The sequence below is a fragment of the Syngnathus leptorhynchus genome, chromosome 5 (genome assembly GCF_054491065.1).
Source record: "Syngnathus leptorhynchus isolate UIUO chromosome 5, UIUO_Slep, whole genome shotgun sequence".
NCBI classification, from domain to species: domain Eukaryota; kingdom Metazoa; phylum Chordata; class Actinopteri; order Syngnathiformes; family Syngnathidae; genus Syngnathus; species Syngnathus leptorhynchus.
The window spans coordinates 9,917,801-9,940,430 of record NC_141199.1 but is presented as its reverse complement, the minus strand read 5'-3'; the positions used below and the strand labels follow the sequence as shown (position 1 = coordinate 9,940,430).

The 22,630-nt window shown below is 42.6% G+C and overlaps 4 protein-coding genes across 6 annotated transcripts; 2 read left to right on the top strand and 2 right to left on the bottom strand.

Moving 5' to 3' along the window:
* Positions 1 to 2,708: 2,708 nt before the first annotated feature.
* Positions 2,709 to 5,374, bottom strand: tmem186 (transmembrane protein 186). Its single transcript, XM_085911704.1, has 2 exons — positions 5,216 to 5,374; positions 2,709 to 4,935 (listed from the first exon to the last, which is right to left on the bottom strand). Exons 1-2 carry the CDS (start codon positions 5,225 to 5,227, stop codon positions 4,267 to 4,269), a joined length of 681 nt encoding a protein of 226 aa, XP_085767830.1. The 5' UTR covers positions 5,228 to 5,374; the 3' UTR covers positions 2,709 to 4,266.
* Positions 5,375 to 5,576: 202 nt separating this feature from the next.
* Positions 5,577 to 22,142, bottom strand: slx4 (SLX4 structure-specific endonuclease subunit homolog (S. cerevisiae)). Of its 3 annotated transcripts, none has more exons than XR_015066018.1 (16): positions 21,982 to 22,142; positions 21,346 to 21,868; positions 20,901 to 21,108; positions 20,386 to 20,607; positions 20,001 to 20,227; positions 19,508 to 19,803; positions 18,989 to 19,184; positions 18,308 to 18,492; positions 18,059 to 18,205; positions 17,489 to 17,658; positions 15,327 to 17,386; positions 15,048 to 15,153; positions 14,192 to 14,491; positions 13,642 to 14,023; positions 10,213 to 11,813; positions 5,577 to 6,924 (listed from the first exon to the last, which is right to left on the bottom strand). XR_015066018.1 is itself a non-coding variant. In XM_085911701.1 (15 exons), exons 2-14 carry the CDS (start codon positions 21,737 to 21,739, stop codon positions 13,648 to 13,650), a joined length of 4,887 nt encoding a protein of 1,628 aa, XP_085767827.1. In that variant the 5' UTR covers positions 21,740 to 21,868; positions 21,982 to 22,142; the 3' UTR covers positions 9,634 to 11,813; positions 13,642 to 13,647. The 3 variants fall into 3 exon arrangements, 1 of the variants encoding a protein (XP_085767827.1); XR_015066019.1 differs by having other exon boundaries at positions 18,989 to 19,127; XM_085911701.1 differs by lacking the exon at positions 5,577 to 6,924 and having other exon boundaries at positions 9,634 to 11,813.
* Positions 5,773 to 8,909, top strand: gde1 (glycerophosphodiester phosphodiesterase 1). Its single transcript, XM_085911702.1, has 6 exons — positions 5,773 to 6,217; positions 6,413 to 6,588; positions 6,793 to 6,898; positions 7,142 to 7,234; positions 7,516 to 7,727; positions 7,806 to 8,909. Exons 1-6 carry the CDS (start codon positions 5,960 to 5,962, stop codon positions 7,951 to 7,953), a joined length of 993 nt encoding a protein of 330 aa, XP_085767828.1. The 5' UTR covers positions 5,773 to 5,959; the 3' UTR covers positions 7,954 to 8,909.
* Positions 10,203 to 13,210, top strand: mcrip2 (MAPK regulated corepressor interacting protein 2). The gene is made up of 5 exons (XM_085911705.1): positions 10,203 to 10,710; positions 10,799 to 10,868; positions 11,716 to 11,849; positions 12,346 to 12,453; positions 12,761 to 13,210. The coding sequence occupies exons 1-5, from the start codon at positions 10,653 to 10,655 to the stop codon at positions 12,829 to 12,831; spliced, it is 441 nt and encodes a 146-aa protein (XP_085767831.1). The 5' UTR covers positions 10,203 to 10,652; the 3' UTR covers positions 12,832 to 13,210.
* Positions 22,143 to 22,630: the final 488 nt, after the last annotated feature.

Sequence of the window (22,630 nt, the reverse complement as noted above, 5' to 3'; positions counted from 1 at the left end):
CAAGAACACAATAGATGTTGTGATACATACTGTTCATTGTCCATTGTCAGATTCTCCCAGCCTCACCCTGTGTTACCCACAACATGTCCCCTTGACTATTACTGGAAAAAACATTGATTGGACAAGTGAGTTCTGAACGCCTTTTGTTTTCAAATAAATCCCAATAGTGAGTACTTTGATTGGCTTAAACCCAGGTTTCCATAGTGATGGGACACGTGGCTGCATAAAACAAAGGTTGGAAATGTGAAACATGCCCAACAACATGGCCTCTTTTTTTTGCCTTATTTCTCATTTGCACCAAAAAATTATGTTTTTCACAATTCTCTTATGCATTATTGCATTCAAGTTGAATTTAAACTGTTTATTTCTAATCAGTTGCTTTAGTATATCACAAATACACGATTCAGATTTCTGCATTCAGTTTGGGTGGTGGAGGGCTCACTGAAGCAGGTTTGAACGATAGACTGAAATCGTTAGAATTTCCTGTCTTCTGTGGCTGGTCCACCGCTCTGAATCGTTTTCTCTTACAAAATAAGATTTCCCCTCAACAATATATTTAGGCTAGTGATCAGGCTTAGGACTTATCTCTAGGGGACATGTGTTTTGGATTTTCTTGGAGACATAGGGGATCATACATACTGTATAAAGGGGATAAGGGATTGTTGGGTGGTGAGGTGGGGAGAAAAAAAAAAAATGCTACAATGCAGAGTTTCAACTTTCGGGGATGGATTTGTGAGCAGCTGGACAATTAAAATAACTAACAATAAAAATGATTACTACCGGAACTACGGAAACTATTAAGATAGATAAACTCTGTATTATGATATCTTTACAATAATGAAACTCCCCCCTGGTTTCACCCTTTGGCATTCTTCCAATACAATATGTCAGGTACAGTTAATGTCAAGACTAGAGTCAGTACGTTAAAGTGTCATTGTTTTTTTCTCCATCCCAGCTTCCCATTCACCTGTGCTTTATAATGAGATTACTGCAACACGCTCAGCGACAAAACTGTGATCAAATCGCATGCCTGGCTCATGCGTACACTTTCCTCTCTTTGTTAGCCCACAGCCTCGCACACACGGAGCTCTGGCTTGTTTCCTGCCATAGATTCTAAGAAGAGTGTGTTTCTAATTATAAACTGAGCCCGAGGTTAAGCACACTCTCTGCAGGCCACCATAGCCACGGGGATTTATGGTACCAAGTTCCAAACTCCCACCAGAGATGCAAAGCTGCCCACTTTCTACTGGTCATAAATCAAACTGTATGACTGGTAGCTGCAGTTGAGATGTTGGGAGGAACAAAATTCGACAATTTTGGGAGTCTTCTTTAAGTCACCTGAAGTTCATGGGCGACTCAAACGTATGTTTCCTAACAGAGGTTTTACCCTTGGGGCCTAAGTAAGGCTACAAAGCGACAAGAAGTTTTAAATATCTCAACCAAGACGTTCATCTACCTTCATGATGTCAAATAAAGTCATCATGCTTGATGGCATTAGTTGTACTACTCCTATAACGTTTCCGTGAAACACTACAAAGAAGAAAGCAGTACCTCTTAAAAAGTAATATTTTAGAAAAGTCATTTCTTTTCAAATTTCCCAATGCTAGGACAAATGCTTATTGGATAAACCGCAAGACCTCCACCGAGCCATGAACATATTCCTTGTCAAATGCAAAGAGAGCATCCATCTATGATCACATGATGCAGCTAGTTTGATGAAATTGGCTTTCACCATAATTTAACAAATTAGAAAAAAGTGTCATTAATTCAAAAAATGAAACAAAAAAAAGTGAAATAATTGGTAAATAAACAAATGAATATAGAATATCAACATTAACATAACTTCCTTGACTGAGGTAGTGTGCTGTATGGAATAATAATAAAAAAGAAATCTGAGTTAAAATAGCATTTCAAAACTGGTCTTCACGGCCCCCCCTGACATGAAGGCCTATTTCACAGATTGTAAGACGGAGTGACGACTTTCATTTCAAACTTTGCTGCTTCAGCTTTAAATATTTCAGATGTACATGTCCATGCAAACATAAAAAATGTAATTTTTGCTAAGACTTTTCCAGAAAAACCAAAGTTGTGGAAATAAGGACAAAACAAAACTATGCACAACTACAAAACGGTCATGAAGTCTGATTAGTCAGATAAGGAGTTATGTCTTCTTTTGCAACCTTAAAATACATAAATTTAGTCACAGGTTTACAATTCCAACCATTATTGCTGTCCCCCTGACAGGCATCCTCCTGGTTTTACATTCAAATCATGTCACAATGAATGTGGATTATTTCAGGGTGAGACAGACGACTGAAAACAAAAGAAAATTCTCTGCAGACGAGAGAGCTTCCCTTTTGTGTCGTAAAGATTCAAAAAAATAATGACATGAACAATATGGAATGCACCTTATAACAATGAAAGGGAACAACAGGCTCTCCTGATAGATGTGTGATCGCGATGATCTGGCATGACCGTATACTCCATCATGGACTGACTGATTGAAGCATTGACTGCATGAGAGGTGATCTAAACACGATGGCATTTCGGAAAGTTTTTCTGGGGAAAACACCAACGGCCGCAGTACATGCACACCAGTTCTTCATGTGCTCTCCTATAGAGTATTGTTCATGACTAATGAGACAAGAAAAGCAACGGTGCTGTTCATAAACACCGGAAGTGGGGCTGAACATTAAAAGCCAAATCACCTGTGTAGCTAAAGTTCAATGCAATATTGTTGATCGGAGGAAGCTCGTTTGAGTTATTAACAATGAGCAAACAAACAGAGGTGGGTCTCGAGTCGCAGTGTTTATTAGGGAACCAGACTGCAACAAGCAGCTCTGGGGCTTTCCTACATTGGAACACAGCTCTCCTGGGCCCTTTGAGAAAGCGCTGACAGAGTCCACTTCAAAACACGGAGGTTTGGCAAGGAGGGGGGAAGAAGAAAAAAAAAATGGAGTCCAGGATCATTCTTTGTTCTTGTTTTCAAATGCTCTGGGAACCCTTAGGTGAACTGATGCTGGGCAACAACTTTTGAGTGGGATTGCAACGACACAATAACTGAATGTTTATTCCTGGTGCAGGATGTTTGAGTGGATTTCAAATTAATTGTACTGTAAATAGCAGACTACAAGAGGTCTGTTCCTCTGGACATGGTCCTGATTGCGCTTGAGTTTTTTTGCATTTGAACCACTATGCAGGGAAAATGAATCAGATACATACATATGTACAAATAACCTATTAGTATTAATTAACATGATAATTTAAGGGGTAGGACTAGAGATGTTGAAATGTAACATTTTTAAACTGTATTAAAAAATGCCATTTATTATTTTCTTAACTTTTTGTTGCATCTTTATCATTTTGTTTTTCACTGTATGTTCAAATAAAGCAATTAGAAAAAAAGGGAAAGACAAATATGATGGATTAGTAGTTATACAGTAAAATGTGTGGCTCGAGACTAATGTCAAGTGCAACATGAAAGAAGTAAACATCAAGTCCATCTCGATGAATAAATGAATGCCCACTCCGGTCGATGACCTTACAGCAGGCGTAAAATAAAGAACAAGGCTTCTAGTGACATCTAGAGGATTCCGCGATGTACTACATTTACTTCGACAACAAAACTGCATAGTCGACACCAACCCCACTTTGTGTTGCAAACAAAAACTCCAGAGAGGCAGAGTAATTTAGTACTTTATCTCTTTGGTCATGATTGTGAAGAACACAATCCTCAGGTTGGTCCAATCTACTGCGCTGCAGAGTTGCAAAGGTGCGAGAGGCCCAAGTCCGTGATCTCGAATGTTTTCTATGAACCGACTGGCAGACTCAGGTCACCTGAAAGCCACTTGAATCGCCATCTTTGCTTCACGACTCTCTGCGACGTCCCATCGACTGCCATAACCTTAACAAAACACTATATGTTGTTTAACAACAATACTTGAGTATATTTATAATCTCAGAATGATATACTTGTCTGTGGTTGAGAAAGCAATTATGTTATGGGAATGTAAATGAACAATCAAAAGAATGAAACAAACCATCACTGAAATATTCACGCTCCTTTTATTTCTCACCTAATTCCTTTCTTTGTATTATAGCTACAGAGGTCAGAGCAAACTGACTCTTTGCTGACTAAAATCATTTGTGCTGTGAAACAAGCCTTAATAATCTTAATATTTGAATTCCTGTGCTTCTCACCTTGATGTCGTCTGTCTACACAAATGTTAAGAATTAACATTATGCGACATTATGACACAGCAACCATCAATTTAAATTTCCGAAAACCTTCTCAAAGCGTTGTTTGTCCACCACCTGTCCAAAACGTGTGGAGAAAAACAAAGTCTGGGGAGTGCTATAACGCTTCAGTTTCAGTACAGTCTCGTGTGAAGAGTCCCCAGTGTCCGCAATAGTCATAACATCTGACACGGGCATGTAGATGTCATGGCGCCTACCCCAGAATGTCAGGTGGGACACTTTGAGCGTATTAAGGGACGAATCCAGGTACATCATTCCCACAACCCTCCTGAAGAAGTGGCTAGCTGCGTATAACATGACACCGGCAAACAGAGCCATTCCTGTCGTGTAGTTGACAAGAAAAAGGGAGGCATCTCCCATTAGGTACAGAACGTACACAGGTGGAAGGATAATCACAGTGATCCCGGTTTGGAGTAATTTTAGCCTGGACACGGCTCTGAAGAGCTTTATGTGAGGGAATTTATAAATCATGTCATATTTCTGTGTGGACAAATCCGAGCACCTGACAGAGGCTGTGATTTGGGGAGTAAGAGGTCCACGACAGCCTTGATGGAGGTTTATGTGCTTGGGTGCACGAGGCCAAACTCCAGAAGACAAAGGAACTCTAAGCTGTTGGCATGATGCTCTTATGCAGGACAGGAGGTGAGACCTTCCTCTGCCTGCTAAGGCTGAACAGATCTGGTCAGGAAAACAGAACAAATTATTAGATACGTGTCTCCATAATCAACAATTGCAATTTGCGATACTAACCACTGCAATATAAAATAATTGAGGTCATAACATTATTATGGAAGTTGATTATTCTTACAATGAAGAAATGCTAATTAATTAAAGACTTTCTTCTAATGGAAAGCATTAGGAGCTGCGGCTGCAGTTTAGGAGACATGTAATGCCATATTTCTGACTTGTGCTACGATTAAATCTGAATTAGATTTTAACATATAAGCAAGCTCCTCACCAAAGCAGGCATCGGGACTCAAAGTGGCACAATAAATAAATTCATAAATGTTGTCCAGGAACATGAAATGAAGGTAGCTGTCATTACTCCATTATTTTGTGGTACCGGAAAAGACCTGAAAAGACACCCGGAAGTATTTAAACCTGTTCCTTCGTTGGACGTCAATGCAGCTCTGAAGGCAGTGCAGGCGGATTACCGCCATCTAGTGTGTGACGTTAAAACTGACACTATAAATTTGGTGTCAGTCCTACCTGTAAATGTAACCTGGCATTTTGCACCTAAGATCAATGATGATGATTGATGATCATCATCAATCATCATATCATCATCATCATCATTGCAGGGCACACAGAGACAAATATTCACATCTTTATCATGATAAAAAAAAAAACATTGCAAGATATCACCAGTGAATAATTTTGAATAAAACTTATTTCTATGTATTTTCTTTTTTTTTTTCAAATAAACCAAGATGTTCTCTACGATTATTGACTAACATGACTAAGCCACATAATTAACATAGTCAAGTCACATAATTAAGCCACGTTAACAGAGGCGTCTGCAACCAAAACAAACGCTGACGTATGACGTCACAAGCAAAATGCGGAAGAGACGCTAGCCAGTAACCGTGGTCGCAGGTTCATACAATAACGGAAAAAGATATTCATTCGCGTCTTTCAACCGAATCTCGGCTACCGTCTCTCAATCCACCGGACCGGACCGGACCGGACCGTAGGGCACGACATGCTGCAGCTGGGCGATGACGTCTCGCTCTACTCTGTCGTATTTGTGGTGGTCCTGCTGGCCACTCGCAGCCCGGTGTGGTCCGGCGTCCTTACTGGCTGCCTCTACCTCTTCCTGGCCATGTTCCGCTTCCCACAGCTGCCAGCCGGCCGATCCCGACAAGTGCTTCATCCGGCTGGATTCGACAATGTGTCTGTGGTGGCTCATCGGGGAGGCGGACACGATGCCCCGGAAAACACCATAGCGGCCATCCGACTGGTAAGAGGGTACAGGGGGAGTTCGGTTCGAGCGGACAAGGTGTCTCCTTGATACATACTTTTCGTAATTGCTCAGATTATTTGACTGTGAGCCAAACACACACAAAAATCAATTTGTTGATGTTTACGAAAATGGAGATTAAGAAGTATGTCAATTGTGTGAAATTGATTATTGATTAATCCTGTCACGCACCAGGCGAGCAAGAATGGGGCCTCTGGAGTGGAACTCGACCTGGAGTTCTCTGCAGACGGGGTCCCGATCCTGATGCATGACGAGACGGTCGATCGGACCACAAATGGATCAGGCACCCTTAGGCAATTAAGATTTGCTGACTTGGCCAAACTTGACGCATCTGCTAAGCATCGACTCAGGTAAAAATTGAGACATCAATTCAAGTATGTGCTTCTTTGTCAACTCTTTTTTTTTCCGATATGTCTCCTACTACGAAAAAGCCAAATAAAGTGTGTCATTGACAAGCTCTTGTCTGACTTAATGAGCTCCAGGAAAAGACACTTTGCTGTATTTCAGCAATGGAACGATCCAACGGCAGCCACACCAGTGTCTTCTATTTCCAGGGACAAGTTTGCTGGTGAGAAGATCCCAACGCTGGAGCAGGCAGTGGAGGAATGCATCAAATTGAAGCTCACCATATACTTTGATGTGAAAGGCCATCCAGACGAGGTGCAGTCTGAAATAACAGCAGAGCACTGAGTTTGCAAGTTAGAGCATGTTCACCGGCTTTTTTTTTTTTTTTTCAAATCAGTGAGGTCTGTAAAGTAGCTGTGGTTGCTTTTGCACATGGCAATATTCTTGATTTCAGAAGTGTTGGATAGGCAGATTAAAAAAAAAAATTACAAACTTGCCCACACATGCATTGGAAATATGGAAGTGAGGTACGATAACTTCGATGTGTTTCCCTGGTAGGCAGCTGCAGCGCTCACAGCTCTTTACAACAAGCATCCAGTCCTGTACAACAGCAGCATTGTCTGTTCTTTCGAACCCAAGGTCATCTACAAGGTCAGTGGCCATTTTGAATTTTACCAAGTGTTGGGAACTTTATTTTCAGTCTTATTTTAAATCAAAGGAGAACCACATTGACTGATGTACTTTCAGTCGTTTATTGACGGGGCAAACACCCAAATTCAAAATGACAACGCTCGCTATGAGCTTCTTGCATAACTCATTTGGCCATACCCCTTCAAGGCACACATACTTCTTTGACTGTCATCCAGTAATGATAAAGATGATGTCGTTGGTTACATTCTGTAAAATGTCCTCCACTTTCATTCCTTGCACAGATGAGGCAGACTGACCCTCAGGTGATCACCGCATTGACCCACAGGCCCTGGAGCTTGAGCCTCTTTGGCGATGGCTCGCCACGTTACCTGTCACCATGGAAACACCACTGGCTGACATTAATGGATATTGTGCTGGACTGGGCCCACCATCACTTGCTGTGGAAGCTTTGTGGCATTTCTGCCTTCCTGGTGCAAAAGAACTTTGTCTCGCAGTGAGTTTGTCTTTAGAGACACAATCATCAGTCATACTTCCAATATATGAGCTTTTTTTTTTTTTTTTTCCTTTCTAGCGACTATGTGCAGTACTGGAGCCAGAGAGGGGTGGAGGTGGTCGCCTGGACCGTAAACAACGGCGTGGAGAAGCGACACTACCAGGAGCTTCTGAAAGTCAGTTACATCACAGATAGCCTTGTGGAGGACTGTGACCCGCACTACTGACACTCCCAACATGCACTCACAGAAAAACTCCAAACTCCTTGGTGCCATTTTTTAGTACGTACACGTCTATATGTATACTTTGACTAGACTACTCACAGAAAGTTACAAATACGATATTGGAATGAGCCTAAAATACACGCAATATGGGTGGACTTCTGTAAACTTTTGACTGCACATGTTAGGCTGTTATCCTGGTCTCAATGTCAAATTGTAAACAGCATGGTGAAAAGAACAGTTGGACATGCCCTTTCAGAAGTTTACACAAAGTCAAAATAAATGAAGTTGATGGTGTATTTTAGGTTCATCCTGAAATTTCACTTAAGCGCCGAATAGCCGTAACTTTTTGTAGGTATCGTATGACCATTTGAAGGTCATCCCAACCAAACTGGGTGACATTGTGCGCCATGAGGTTCCAGTCAGAGGCCCGTGAAGGTCATTCAAGTTACACTCCCTTCCTGATGGCAACTATTTTTCCCACTTGGCCAACAGCAGCAATAAAGGCGGCTAAATATCTGCAATGAAACAGCTTGTCAGATCGCATGAAAAACACAGAGGTTTTATTAAGATGGTTAAAATTGATAGATTCTTGATATACACAGTGTGAATACATTTTCCATTGTTTACATGTAAGTTTAATATGCACGTCACCTCAGGACGTTGCTTCCAATCAAATCGATCATGCAGCTACACAGTCAACCATTTTGATGTTAAACTGGGACTCTCGCTCTTGGCCAGTGGACTCAGGTGAGCGACCCACATAGTAAGAGATAAGCAGACCGAGTGGTGATATCAGTCTGGATAAGCCTGTCTGAGCAGCTTCTTGATCATGGTGCTCTTGAGGATCAACCCCCAGATGACCCTTGAGTTAATCTTCAAGAGGAAAATTAATGTGATTTATAAGAAAATTACAATGTATGACAAATGATTGCATGTAGATAAATAAATGGTATAATATCCCTTTGTGTAATGTTATTAAGTCTGAAAGATGAGATGAAAACAGTTTAGATATAATTGTGTACACTATATCCAAATGACTGGAGTTTATTAGTTTCCAGTCTTCAGCATTTTAAAAGGAAAGTCAAGCCTAAAAAAGTTCTATGTTCTATGCAGCCCCTTTAGTCTTAACACAGTTTGACTATGAATTGGCTGAGGATGACCTAGAAAGATGAATTAATGCAGAAAAATCCTCCTGGATTTATTTATCTCACGGGCAGCATTTTGCAACTTGCTATTGACTGAAAAGGTCATCATGGTTCACCTGTTTGGTAATGTGATGTTAGCAAGCTGTGCTGTGATTGGTCCTTACCTGAGCAATTGTGATGTCAACAGCAAGTGGCAAAATAGCTGCTTTCTGAGATGAATAGAAATGGCTTGATTTTGCTCATTAATTCATTCACCGCAAATACAATATATGAATCAAAACCCCGTGTTTTGGCATGTTAGTGCACTTAGTGTTCTAATAATGGAAAGAATATTTTTGTGCTTCCCTTAAATTGAAAGTAATCAAGAGTCTGTGAAATGCTTTAATAGGTGAAAGGTAAATTCCCACTCTCCCCGCCACTCCAAAAACCAAACGGGTGTGAAGTGACCTCACGGAGGGCTTACCCATAAAAACTCTCTTGGACGGAAATGAGGTACCTGAATTTCAAAATAATGTTCTTTGGAGGTAGTCCAGGTAATTACACAATCCAATAATCAATCACTTAATAAAAATATGATTATCAATATTATTTTTTATTTAATTTTCCCCAAATACTCAGAATTGCAGCTTTTCAAAAATAAAAATTATTCGATTGATGTAATACTCCATGAAAGTAATTGTGATTATTTTTGAGTTTAAATAAAATAAATTTGATTTTACTTTAGAAAAACAATGATCGATCTTTTTGTCTATTTTCTGGCATAATATTGACCAAACCAGTAACTGAATCATGATTACTTTTGTGCACTGATAGTTTGAAGTGATGTAGTTTTTTTTTTTAATAAAGGGGAGGAAATTTAAAGATTTGTTTTTATCCAATTGACAAAACAATCTCGAGATTTGTGTATTAATAAAATCTTCCAATGGAAGGTCTTCAAGATTTCCATACAGCACTAAATGTATTGTGCATACTGCAATTATTTGAGCAGCAATGTGAGCCTCTTATTTTGCGTCGAAGCAGTAATCATTTAAACTTGAAAATGTGGTAATTGATATAGAAGTTGTCAAAATATTTTGGAAATCATCAACCGGAAGTGAGTGACATCAAGCTGACTTACTTGACGCCGGAGGGAAACACGACCGCCGTGCTGTGGTAGATATCAACCAAGTCGTGTCCTTGTGTCCACTGTCCAGCAGTCACGAAGCGGCGGTACCGCAGGAGGTTCCGTGTCCTCCGTTCTTTGAGTTTCTGTCCTCGGACACCAAGAAGCGTGCTGTGCCCCCTATAGCCCTCCTGTTCTTGGGACGGCGTGAGAGTCGCCTGCACGTGGAGCGTCTTTCTCCTTGGATGACCTCCATGCCGCGGTCAAAGCACCTTGCCGCGGGTTCGAAGGAGCAGCAGAGTCCGTGTTGACAGTCCCTCGGCACTTGGGGCCGACTTGCGGAGCTGCTGACCCGAGTTGCGTCTCCACTGCGCCCACAATCAAGAGAAGCGGGGGAGAGGTTAAAGTTTGAGTGGACATCTTTCCAAGTGGACACTCGACACGAGTGTCGTCCCATGATGTACACCATCACCAGAGGGCCCAGCAAACTCGTTACACAACGGAGGACGACAGGTGAGTGTTACAAAAGTGTGACGCAATGTCGCGTCACATTGCGTTGGCCAACTTGTCATTGTTCTCTCGACCAATTTACCTCCCGAAGGCCCCACGCAACAGATTGAGACTAAATTCGCCGATCTGAAGCTCAAGCCGACGACGTGGCTCACGTCAAAGTAAGTTTTTCTCCGTGTTGCAAGCGTGTGCGCGTGTAACTGCGTTACTCATTTGTGTGTGTGTGAAACTGCGTTACTCATTTCTTTTATCGTGCCGAAGCAATCCGGTTGCTTGCGATACCTTCACGGTCTGACACCCGAGACCTCAGTACCTGGCCAACAGTGGTGACGTCATGAGGGAGGTTAGGTAGTTGCTGTGACCCCTTACCCCCTCCCTTTCCTGCCAAGTGTCAACCTTTATTTACTGTGTAAATTGGATTAAGGCATTCACAATGATATCAAAAATAAATACAAAACAAAACTGACTTAGAACAAGTATAGGATCAAGTCACATCTGGTGAAAGTACACACACACATTGGATGGCCATGCCAAGTGATAAGTGAACTATCAGGTATTATACTTAACTTCTGGCAACTCCACAGCAATATGGTACACAAAAGCTCCTTTAAAAAAAAAAATGCACAAACGACACTGATTCGGTCTCAAATACGAACCTCACAAAGTAAACTGACTAAATATCACACTTAAGCATAATGCACATTCCTGGGCCAAACATTGAAGGGAAGCATTGACCACATTTGTAAAAAAATATATATTTTTTTAAATACACATTGTGCATTTAGTTGCAATTTAAAATTGAATGCTTATTATTTTTGTTGAGTCACTCACATTTAGTGAGTATTGGTCATGTAGTTTTCAAACAGTGTACACAAATATTAAGTCAATAACAAAAAAGACCTCAATGTTCTGAAAATGATTTCCTAAATAGTTACAGTTGAACTCCTGTTTTGCTGTAAAAGTGACCCGTGTCCGCTGTTTTTGACTCAACTGTTCTCAACTCCTCAGCACTCCGCCTCCAAAGATCGTGTTCAACCGCCTCAATGGAAAGCGTCACCACGTTGCGTCTGTGCAGAAGGTCGACAGCCCATCAGAGGGATTCACTCCTGCACACGAGGAGAACGTCAAATTTGTATCTGAAGGTGAGATTGTTGGTCAAAACAACAATATGAAATATTTAGAAATTTGACCAGTTCCTTCAATTCATACACGTTTTTTTTTTTAGATTTTGATTGATTATATATGAATTTGAATATACTGTAATGTATATGATCATGTTTAACTGATGAAATGAAAAACAGTCACAGCACAACAGTAAACTATAACCACAACAAAAAAAGCAATCAGGCAATATTCTTCAGTCTGACATGTGATCAAATGGGCTGCTGCCTTCATCGAATATGGAAAGCCACTTGGCTGACATCCCGCTTGCTGTTGTTAGTTTTTGGCTGAAGGTTGAACGTTCCCATGCAGCCAAAACCTTGAAGCTTATCTTCATGTGAAGGCTTTCACTGGCAACTGACACATATCCACTGTTGTCACCTGGGAAACACATACTAAGAGACCGCATCGTCGTAACTTTCCTGTCGAACCGGAAAGGCCATTTGCATAATGGTGCGCTCTGTTTTTCTCCGCCAGCATGGCGGGAGGTGGAGCAAAAGCTGGGAGAAAGCGACAACGGGGAGTCGGTGGACTGCCGGGGGCCTGTTCAGTACACAGAGAAGAGTCCCAATGTTGTCATGAAGAGTAAGCACCCATGTCTTTATTTGATCGAATGGTAGCAGGTTGTTTTTTTTTTTCTCTCCATGCTTCTACGCTGTGTTATGAGGGTGTAAGAAAGAATTACGTTTTTTCTTTACAGGCAGTGTTTATGGAAGATCCCAAACTTGCTTTGGTACTGAAAATGTAAGCCTGTGACTTTGTAATGTTGTTGGGTTTTTTTTTTTTCTTTTAACAAGATCCCTCCCTATGCAGCCCAAGTGGAAATTTTAAAACACTAATGACTTGTATGTTGCATAATTCATCATTCCACCTTACCTTTGCTTCTACGCAGATTTTGTTCCCATTGACCTGGAGGAGTGGTGGGCTCAGCGCTTCCTTGCAAATATTGCAGACCTGTCATGATTGTTTGGAGGATTTGAAACACAACGGGACGCAACGCGCCGATGCCCCGTCAGCGAAGGTGCCGAAGGGCTCGATGGGAGAGTCCCGTCGGGCTTCAGGATGCTCCGTGTGAAGCGTTGGCTGCCATTTGGCGCTTGATCTCAAAGCTGAGGCTTCACGTTGCTTTAAGAACTGAGTGCACCTAACGGTTGAGATTTAATGTGTTGCTATGAAAAAGGCCACACTCTCTACTTGAATGACACATTTGATAGAAGCTTTTCTTGTTGAAAAAGAGCTTCTATTGTTTCTCAAGTGTGCTCTGCTGTATGGAGCGACTGGCTCATCTTTGGAAATCTACCGAAGAGCACAAGTAAAATGATTTTCAAAACGTTCTCAACAATTTATGTGTGCAAGTTCTTTTAAGATGCCAAAAATGAACCAGTTTTTTTTTTTTAAGTTTTGCAGTCAGACCCCGGAACTTTTTTTTTCTCCCAAAAAGGAAAGAAATGCTGAAGGGGCCTAATTGGGCTACATATTTCTGATGGGTCTATATCACCTAATAACTTCAAAGTAATGGAAAAAAAATCAAAAACAATTTTCATATTCAGTTCCTAATAAAAGGTTCAGCTTATGTGACTTTCCATACTGAATAATTCGTACTAGACACAGAAATAAACACACATTTTAGACATTATAAAACATAATTGTCAATGTTTTTTTGTTTTAACATACGAGAATACTTAAAATACAAAATCCATATGTTTCAAATCTTCAAGAACAACCTTAGTTCCTATAAAAGTTTGTATTTTTCCTCATAGCTTTTTCACTTGCCTGATGTCAGTGCTTTGGAGGATTTGCTGGAGTCACTCGTTTCCTTGCCGCTTTTGCTTTCTTGCCCGGTTTCTTGACACGCCTACGAGTGGGCGCAGTCTGCCCCGGTTTGGCCGTGGTGAAGGTGATGCACTGGGAGTCTAAAAAGTGAATCAGTTTGGCGGCACCGAGACGGATGCCTGCCGCTTTCAGCCGCTCCTGGAGTTGAGACAGGACCAGAGGCTGGTATTGCAGGATCTGAGTGTACAGGCCGGAGTCTGACAGGATGAACGAGCGCATGGCCTGCAGCCGATCTTGGAGGCGAGTGGCCGCTTGGGAAGCTGATATCCCGCCATCGCTGTCTGAGTCGGCGCCGGAGGAAAGACACAGCTCCGGGTTGTGCCTGCAAAATACATGCCACAGATTTACAATAATACTAACAAATCTGAACTTTCAAATATAATGAAACAACAATGCAGTACATAAACAAGAGGACTTGCCCTATTCAAGCACTGAATTCTAATCGAGACACAATATCAAGGAAATACAGTAGTGTTTCATTTTGGAGTACCTTTCCGAGTCTTCACTTGAAGTAGTCGAAGAGACATTGGAGTCTTGAGAGTTGGACAGCGGCTCTGTGTCCTCCTCCTCTCGATCGTGTTTCCCCGCGGCCACTCTGGGCTCCTTAAAATGGACTTTGTGTTCCAAGGAGACGGGCCTGTCGCCAGCAGCCAAAGACTTCGAGGGAGCTGCGGGCCCTGCACAGGGTGCCTCATCTTCACAGTCAGAGTTGACCAGCTGGTGGGTGTACTGGTGGATCTCTTTCAACTTGACGATCATCTGGCGCTTTGGTAATGCCCGGACACCAAACCTGCACATAGATGACAGTGAGCGGCATCTGTGAAGTCAAACTATCCATCAATAGAACACAGGGAAACTGTCATTTGTTTATCTTTATATTCACCTCGATTGAAAAAAAGGCTTCTCACTGGGTGAGGGAATGATAAAATACAAATGTATGATATTCACTAACATAGTGATATGATATGACATACAAAAGGTGTAGTGCTGTGCAATATGAACAAAATCTAAATCCCACTATAGGTAATTTTATATTCTAATGTCCTGCCTTCACTTATCCGAGAGAGCAAATGATTCCAAGGAATCAAAATACACATAACCAGCCCTAGCACCGCAAAAAGATTCCAATCGTTGAAGAAATTAAAGTACAGTATTTCGAACGCCAACCCTTGGTGAGCATACCTCTGCGCAAACGCTTTCTTTGGTATCCTCCAGCATTTTATTTTCTAACGAACTGTTAGTTCAAACAAAGTCTACAGCGACACTGAATGCTCTTCAGTTAATAGCCATGAGTGAAAAAGAAACAGGCTGTCTTTACTTACGTGTTTTCATGCAAATTGACTAACCTGTTCAGTTTGTTCTTTAGTTCTGGCGTATCCATATCAGAGTAGTGAGGCATTGGCGTGATGGGCACTAGAGGCAGAGTGGAACCTTTTTTATTGCGAGGAGGAGCTGAAAAGACACAAACAGTTGCATCAATGTTAGCTTTCCATCTTTAGATGACTTTTATGTCACAAATGAACCAGATATGGCTCTTTCTTGGACTGTGATTTCAATAAATTTAAGACACTATGGATACAGAAAGTTTTCCCTGTAATCGAATTTTCTTGTTAAAGAGTACTTACATGGTGTTTTTAGTTGGACAGAAGGCTTTAGCCTTTGAGAAAGAGGCAGAATCTCCTCTTCCTCCTCTAAACTGTCCCACATGTTTGCGACCAGGATGCTGTCTCTCATTTCTGGTGCAATATCAGTCATGACGTCAGCTGTTGAAGTCTGGAAGGTCTGACCCTTCTTACTAGTAGATGGCTGTGAAGTCAGGTTTTGGGGTTCTTGGTATGGATTCACATCATTTTGACAGGATGGCGGTGACGGAGAGGTGGCGGATGAGGCTGCCGCGTCTACCGGCCAACTGCGTCCTCCGCTGTCCTCTCGTCTCAGACTAAAACATCTCGGGTTCCCGGCGACGTCATCACAGCCGTTGAGGCCCCATGAGTCGTTGAAAGCCATCGGTGGCTCGTCCATGAACAGTGAAGCCTGTTCAAAACTTTTGTTTCTTTCGTCTTCTTCCGTGACATCATCATCCAACTGTGGGATCTTTCCATCTTCTCTTGTAGTTGTTCCGCTCCTCGTTGGCTTAAAGCCTGTGCTGTTGTGACTACTTTTGTGAGCGGTAGAAGATTGTGGCTGTGAAGAGTCAGAAAAGGGGGAGAGATGAAAGCTATCAAATTGTATCTTCTCTGGGCTTTCGTGTTCTTGACTAAATGACTTTTGCTCATCAGTCTCTGTGTAGGGAGGCGAGGTGTCGAACCGAATTCGATGCTGGAGGAGATCTAAGTGCAGAGGAGTGCTGCTAGAAGGCTCAAAGCGGGGCTTGAGAGGCGTCTCTTGCTTTGACGAATCATGGAGGTGATTGGAAACGTCAGAGAAAAGTGACAATTTAGGCTCGGCAAGCGCCGGCGAGTCCATTTCTGCTTTTTCCGGATTCGGCCAAGCGCCACTTCCCTCCAGTGGGCAAACACTGGTTGGAATACAGGTGGGACTGTTGAAGTTACAAAATTCTTTTGAGAACAGCTTTGTCCTCCGCGTGCTGCTTTTGGTGTGAGTGGAACTCTCCAAGCTTGTTCTTCTGGGACTGGTGCTGACTGGTGTGGGGGGGACGATCCAAAAGAGCTCTGGTGAATAATCTAAAGGATTACATTGGTTTGGAGATTCACTTAAATCAACTAGACTATGCTCCATATTTCTGGAATGCTTTTGTTCCGCAGAAGGTTCTGTCGGCTTTAAGTGAGTGAAGTTCTGCTTGCTGTGGGAATGTGACAAGACGGGACTCTGGGGACTGGGATTAGAAATTGATCCCTCCATGTCCTCACTGGAGTCTGACAAAACTATCAGGTCTGGCTCCTTTTTCTGGGGTGAGTTTGAAAGTAGTGGGACACGACTTTGAGGCTTTAGAGGCATACCTTGTTCCGGCGGTTCCTGTTCAACTATTTCCTTAACTCCAACAGTATAGCAATTATCATTCCGGTGTGGGGGTAAGATGGACCCCATCAGATCGGCGGGAATGTCACTGCGTAAACTTGCTGAGGACTGAAGCGTGGTTCTACCAGATGATTTGAACGTGGGAGCATAAGGCGTATGTGCTTGTGGTGGAGTCGAGGAAGGAGGACTGAGGGAGTGTTGATCTTCTTTGGAGAGCGCCTCAGAATTTGAGAAGAGGCGATTATAACTGCTATCAAGACTGTGGTCCGGAAGAGGGTCCAATTCATGCTGAGGGCTTTTGTCACTACATCTTCCTGGAATCTCTTCTGGTTCACTTAATTTGCTTGATATCCCTCCCTCTCCTTCCTCATCACTTTCTCCCACGCTCACCTCCTCCTCATCCCTCATTCTCTGTGTGGCGGCAAACTCATAAATCTCATCCAGCTCTTCCTCGTTCACCTGCTCCTCGTGGAGCTCTTTGTCGCCTGATGCGACGCCACTAGCTTTGCGAACATTGCTCTCGTCACCCCCGTCTTGGTCTACATCGTCCTCCTGGCACCACATGGAGTTGAAAAGTGCTGTTAAATCCTCGTCTGTGCCGTTGCTGAGGTGCCCCCCGGGGCTTGCGGTGGCTCCGGCATCATCCTGAGCTGAAGCTTCATCAGTGTGACACTCGCATAGCTGCTGCAGCTCCTGTAGATCAAACCTTACAAAATAGGAGCAGATAAGTCATACAGCTACTCTTTAATAAATGAATTCAATTGTTTGTTTGGTAAGGTATGGAAATGTGTGACTTCTGCCTACTCACCTGGATGCCAACTCCAGTACATGAGGATGTAATGACGCTGAGAGGGAAAAGTGAGCAGTGTAGAGGTACTGCAGCAGAACCAACACCGCCTGTCCCGGGACATCGTTGATCAACACCCTTTGAGCGGCCGGCATTCCCTCCTCGTGCACCCCGAATCCACTTTCGTGCATCTGGAAGAAAAACACAATATTTAGGCCACTAAAGGCTTTTAGCCTCTCGATGGCAACTGAACATGATTTTTTTTCTTTTGTTATCGTCCGACTTCTGAAAATGTCTATGATAGTTCAGAGTGTGGGAAAAAAAGTATCTAAGCGCTTTTAAAGAAAATAAAAAACCCTCCAGCCTCTATAATGATATGATGTTCTGCCCACGGCCATAACGGATGAAAGCTGGCTCATTTGAATGCTGCAAAAATCAATCTGATTTTGGCAAGACAGGAAATAAAGTGTGTAAAGTGTATTATAATTCCTGTTTCTTGGGGTATTTTGATGCCAGATGGACAAATGGAATCTGTTTCGTGAAAAAGGTAGGTTGCCTACAGTAGTTCTTTTAGTAATGTGTAGCACTCACCATTTCTGCCAGTAGGGGGCATCGTGCATATATCATGAAGGAATGAGCAAAGAAGACTTGGCCACTGTCCACCTGGAGTTGCCAGTCACTGAGCAGTGGGTTATTCACCATGCTGCTCAGGTTTGATGCCAAGGTGGATAGCGCCACCTGCAGAGGAAACAAGAGAGAAGTTGTCTCTCATCAGGAAGAACCCACACATGCATTGTGTTACTGTACGTCCAAGCTTTGGCCTGTGGAGAGTTAACTTACTGATAAATGACTGCTGCACTCTTTGGTTGCTTCTGGCTGACATAAAGACCTTCCTGCTTGGCATTGGAGGTCAGCTGCATCTGTGTGCAGCATAGCCGGCGGGGCGCCTTTCACACAGGGGTCAGTAATTTCTTCTAGAAAGAAGCCACTCACTTGGAGGTCTGTGTACAAACTCGTGTTTTTGTCTGTGGAAACATCATCGAAAGAAAATTATACTTCACAGTGACAGCAATCCACAATCATAAAGGTGACTAAGCAGCATACAATACATATAAGTGTACTTTACGAAATATAATTGGGAACCTTGTTCCTTTGGGAAGTACATAAGAACCCCCCAAATCATTCAAACATATCTGCTGCTGATACGTTACGGGCAACAAATTCTCTGTGACGAATAAAGCAGATGAAATTATTCAAGTATTAAAAACTTTTGCTGACAGACCAATTTATGTTTGAATTTAGAATAGACAGACATAAGCAAGTCCTGTGATGAGCAATATCAAACATCAAGATGCTGAGGCATTCAGTGTGCATGTAAACTATAGTGTATAAAAGTCAAATTTAAACCTACCACAGCCAATTTGGTGCTACACACTGGAGTGGTTGCTAGTCAACCTCAGAGCACATAGACATTTTTGAACCACACAAATCAAAATGCTCAGTGCTATATATTTATTTTACCTTTGCTAGGGCCAGGAGCAGTGGAGGTACCGCGGGCGATTTCATCGTTGGACAGGTCCACTAATTCTTGCAGGGCCTGACTGTTTGCTGGGAGATGCCCAGTAGACGGACTGGAGGGAGCTGAGGAGCAGGCAGTTGTCTGGGAGGACGATAAAATGGAAGCCTTGTCGTTGGATTTTGTGGAAGCGCAGGGAATCTGCAGGCAGAGGTAAAAAAGTGGTGAGCATTGAAGAACTCATTTGGAGATACTATAGTATATATATTTGGAGATACATTATGCCGGTCTTACTTGATTGAAATCAATAAAACACACATGATGTCTAATGAAAACTGTGTACTGAGTTGGGCATGAGCCAAGAGGTGGGGCGCATCCTGGACAGTCAAATTTGTTTTCTAACATCGAAAGGAATTCATAAGCACTATTACAAATATCACATTATGCCTTACTGAAAATCACCATGTGAACAAAGACAGCAGCTTTCACAAATTCAAACATCTCCAATACATTCATCATCTTACTTGTGCTGGTTCCCACGGTGCGAGAAAGTCTTTGAGCTCCGGGACAAAGAAGTCTAATACGCTGGTTGTGTCCCCATTCAGCAGTGCAGTCTTTTGCCAGAGGGGGGCAGCGTCGCTCAAGGTGGACAAGGTGCTGGGACAGCGAGTCGGGGTAGGTGGAGATGGAGCTCGACTGCATAGGAGCAGAGCAGAAACACGTTCCTGCAGCCTTGTCAGAGCCGCATCAGCATCCTGGATGAGGAGGATCGGAGGAGGACGAGGGGCCGTGCCCTTTTTCCTCTTACCATGACCCTTACCTGTAAAATGAGCAATCGGAATGTTATTAGACACACTAAACATTGATAGCATCAAGGTTGAAAATACTGTTTTCCTTCCTTAGAGCATTTAATCATTTTAACTCTACAGTCAGTACCATCTCTGTATAAAAAAAAAAAAAAAACTAAATTAAATGAACTTAATTTTACAAGACAAGCAAAAGGAGGTGATGCTGTACCGGCATCTGGCCTCCACTTCAACACAGGATTCATGGAGGAACCAGTGGCGAGGATTTCTGTTCTTGCCAGACTTAGCTGCTTCCTCTCCTGTTCCAACAAGGAGGATGACAGAGCCAGGGCCATTATGGTGTCTTCATCCAGGGGGTCAGTCTTTTTCCGGGGCTTCTTTTTTGCTGCCGGGCCGACCTTCATTACGCCTTTCCTCTTGCCTCCTCCGGTCTGTATGCTGAATATTACAGAAATATTTAGGCCAGATCGATTTGGGTCAAGAATGCATTTAGAAAAATGCAAAAAGACACACAAATTGGAACTTGAAGAGGAATGGATTGTGTTCAAGCACACAGATACAACTGTGTGTATGCTTGACTGGTGTGGCAGACATACAGTGTGTTGCTCGTGGCACATTGCGCCTCTTCGGCCTGCCTCTGAAGTGCCTGCAGCAGATCGGTAGGACTGACACCCATGTCCGCCGAGCAACGCTTTAAGTGGGTGGAGCGACTCTTGTGCGACTTGAATTTCTTGCCACAGATTGGACAGTCGGGGACATCCGCAGGAGGAGGACGATGAGGAGGAGCGGCCATTTGATGCTCACTGTCATCTAAGCACCTACCAGCAGGTAGAATATTGTTTGAATATTCTTAAGAAAAGAAAAAATATCAACCCCTAAAGCAAAATGTGACATTGTTTAAAAGGAAAATAAACAGACTTCAACATTTTAAGGTTTATTCCCAAGATTTTGTGACAGTAAAAGAAATAATCTACCCAGCAAAACTTCCTTACTTTTTGTGCTATGTTAAATGTTATAAGGGCAGAATACAGACTGCACTACTATATTCATTAAGATTATAACCAAAGCAGGGGCAACTGGTAACTTCTTGTTGCTTAGTAAAAAGCCCAACCTGTTGATGTGCTGTGCGCGCCCCTCGGGTGTCATGTGAGATACGTTTCGGTGACAGATGTGGCAAAAAAAGAGACCCTCAGCTGCCAAGTCCCGTGTGTGGACCTCTGCCGCCTCGTAGTCAAGTTGCTTCTGCATCCGCATGGCCAGAACCTCATCGCTGTCCTGAAGCCTTGGATGTTGCTCTGAAGTGGAGGACTGCGGTATTTCTAGGGACAGATCGGTGTGCATTAATTGCATTGACAGTAGTCAAAATGCGCTTCTTGAGGGCCTACCCACCAAACTCAATTGCTGTTACACCAATGACTCTGTATCCCAGGCTATTTCAACATAGGCAAATTTAATATGTGGATTGATTTCTCATACAGTAGCTATTGTATGACGCAGTATCAAATTCAGAATGGTAAAATGAGGGAAAGGCGAGGGGAACCATCATGTCAACTCACCTGACTGTGGAGGAGATGAATCCCTGCCATGCTCCACAATGTGCACCATCCTCGGTTGGTTGGCTCTCTTAAACTGTTGCATCGCGTTGAGCAATTTATCTTTTGCCCCCATGCCCGGTTCAGTTGTTTGTGCTAAAGATAATAAAACATCTCCTGAATTATGAGCAACCTTGCCCGTGTTTGCCATGAGCTGTTGTGCTTCGATACGAGCAGGTTGTGAGTCAGCTCTGACAAGCTGAGATCCAGAGCTTCCCTCGTTTCTTTGGTTCCCATCGTTGGTCTGACAAGATGTCTGCTGCTCGATTCGCCTACGTTTAGGCTCGGATCCTTTCTTGCGGGACCGTTTCAACAGCTTCGAGCAGAGGTCAACAAAGTCCTGGTCCGACTCGTTCATGACTACGACCCTTTTTATGACTGGTCACTGTGACCATATCAGGCCAGCATGGAATCCGCGCTGGCAAATATCCATAATGGATAGCCAACGTTTTTGCCCCTTGCAGTTTGATTCAAGGATCTGCGGGTGCTATTATAGAAAACAAACAATAATAAATATTACATCCATGTTTACATTCCAATCTTCTATACGTATAAAATATAGCATCAAGTTAGTCGTGAATAAATACATTGCGTTCTCACCGGACTTTCAGCATCAATGTATCGTCTCATACTAATTCCAAACCATTCCTCTATTGACAATGTTTGCAATGTACATTCATTACTTTTTTTACAGACTGTTTTGTTTTCATTTTATAGCGCGCACAGCAAACTGTTTTTACTTCTGGTCATGTGACAGGAAAACATACTATTTACTTCCGGGTCGCGCTGGTCATATGAAAATGTCGTTTTATTCACTTTTACGTTTATCAGATTTGCACCGAGACGGTCAGCGTGAATGTATGTTTTTTTTTTTTTTTTTTATACAGCAGGGGTTTTAGCCTAAAAAAGATAAAAAAAAAAAATAAATAAAAAAAAAGCTGACATCTGATTTGACACTGCATAATTGTCCATGCAGCACTTCATACACCGTGGACGACTTGGCTAAAATGTTCCTAATGAAATTCTGAAAAGAACTGATTTTTCAAAGCACCAGTTATCCTTTTTTTTTTGTACTACCAAAAACATCTCACATTGCACGGCCATGGTTTCCAGATGATGGAACAATTACGATTACACTTCCCACAGCGTCCGTTGACTGCAATCCCAACTGTACTCAAAATTTTCTATTTACTCATATTTAAATCAAGTGTTTGTCAGAATACAAGAAAATGTGCAGATGCGCCCTTTG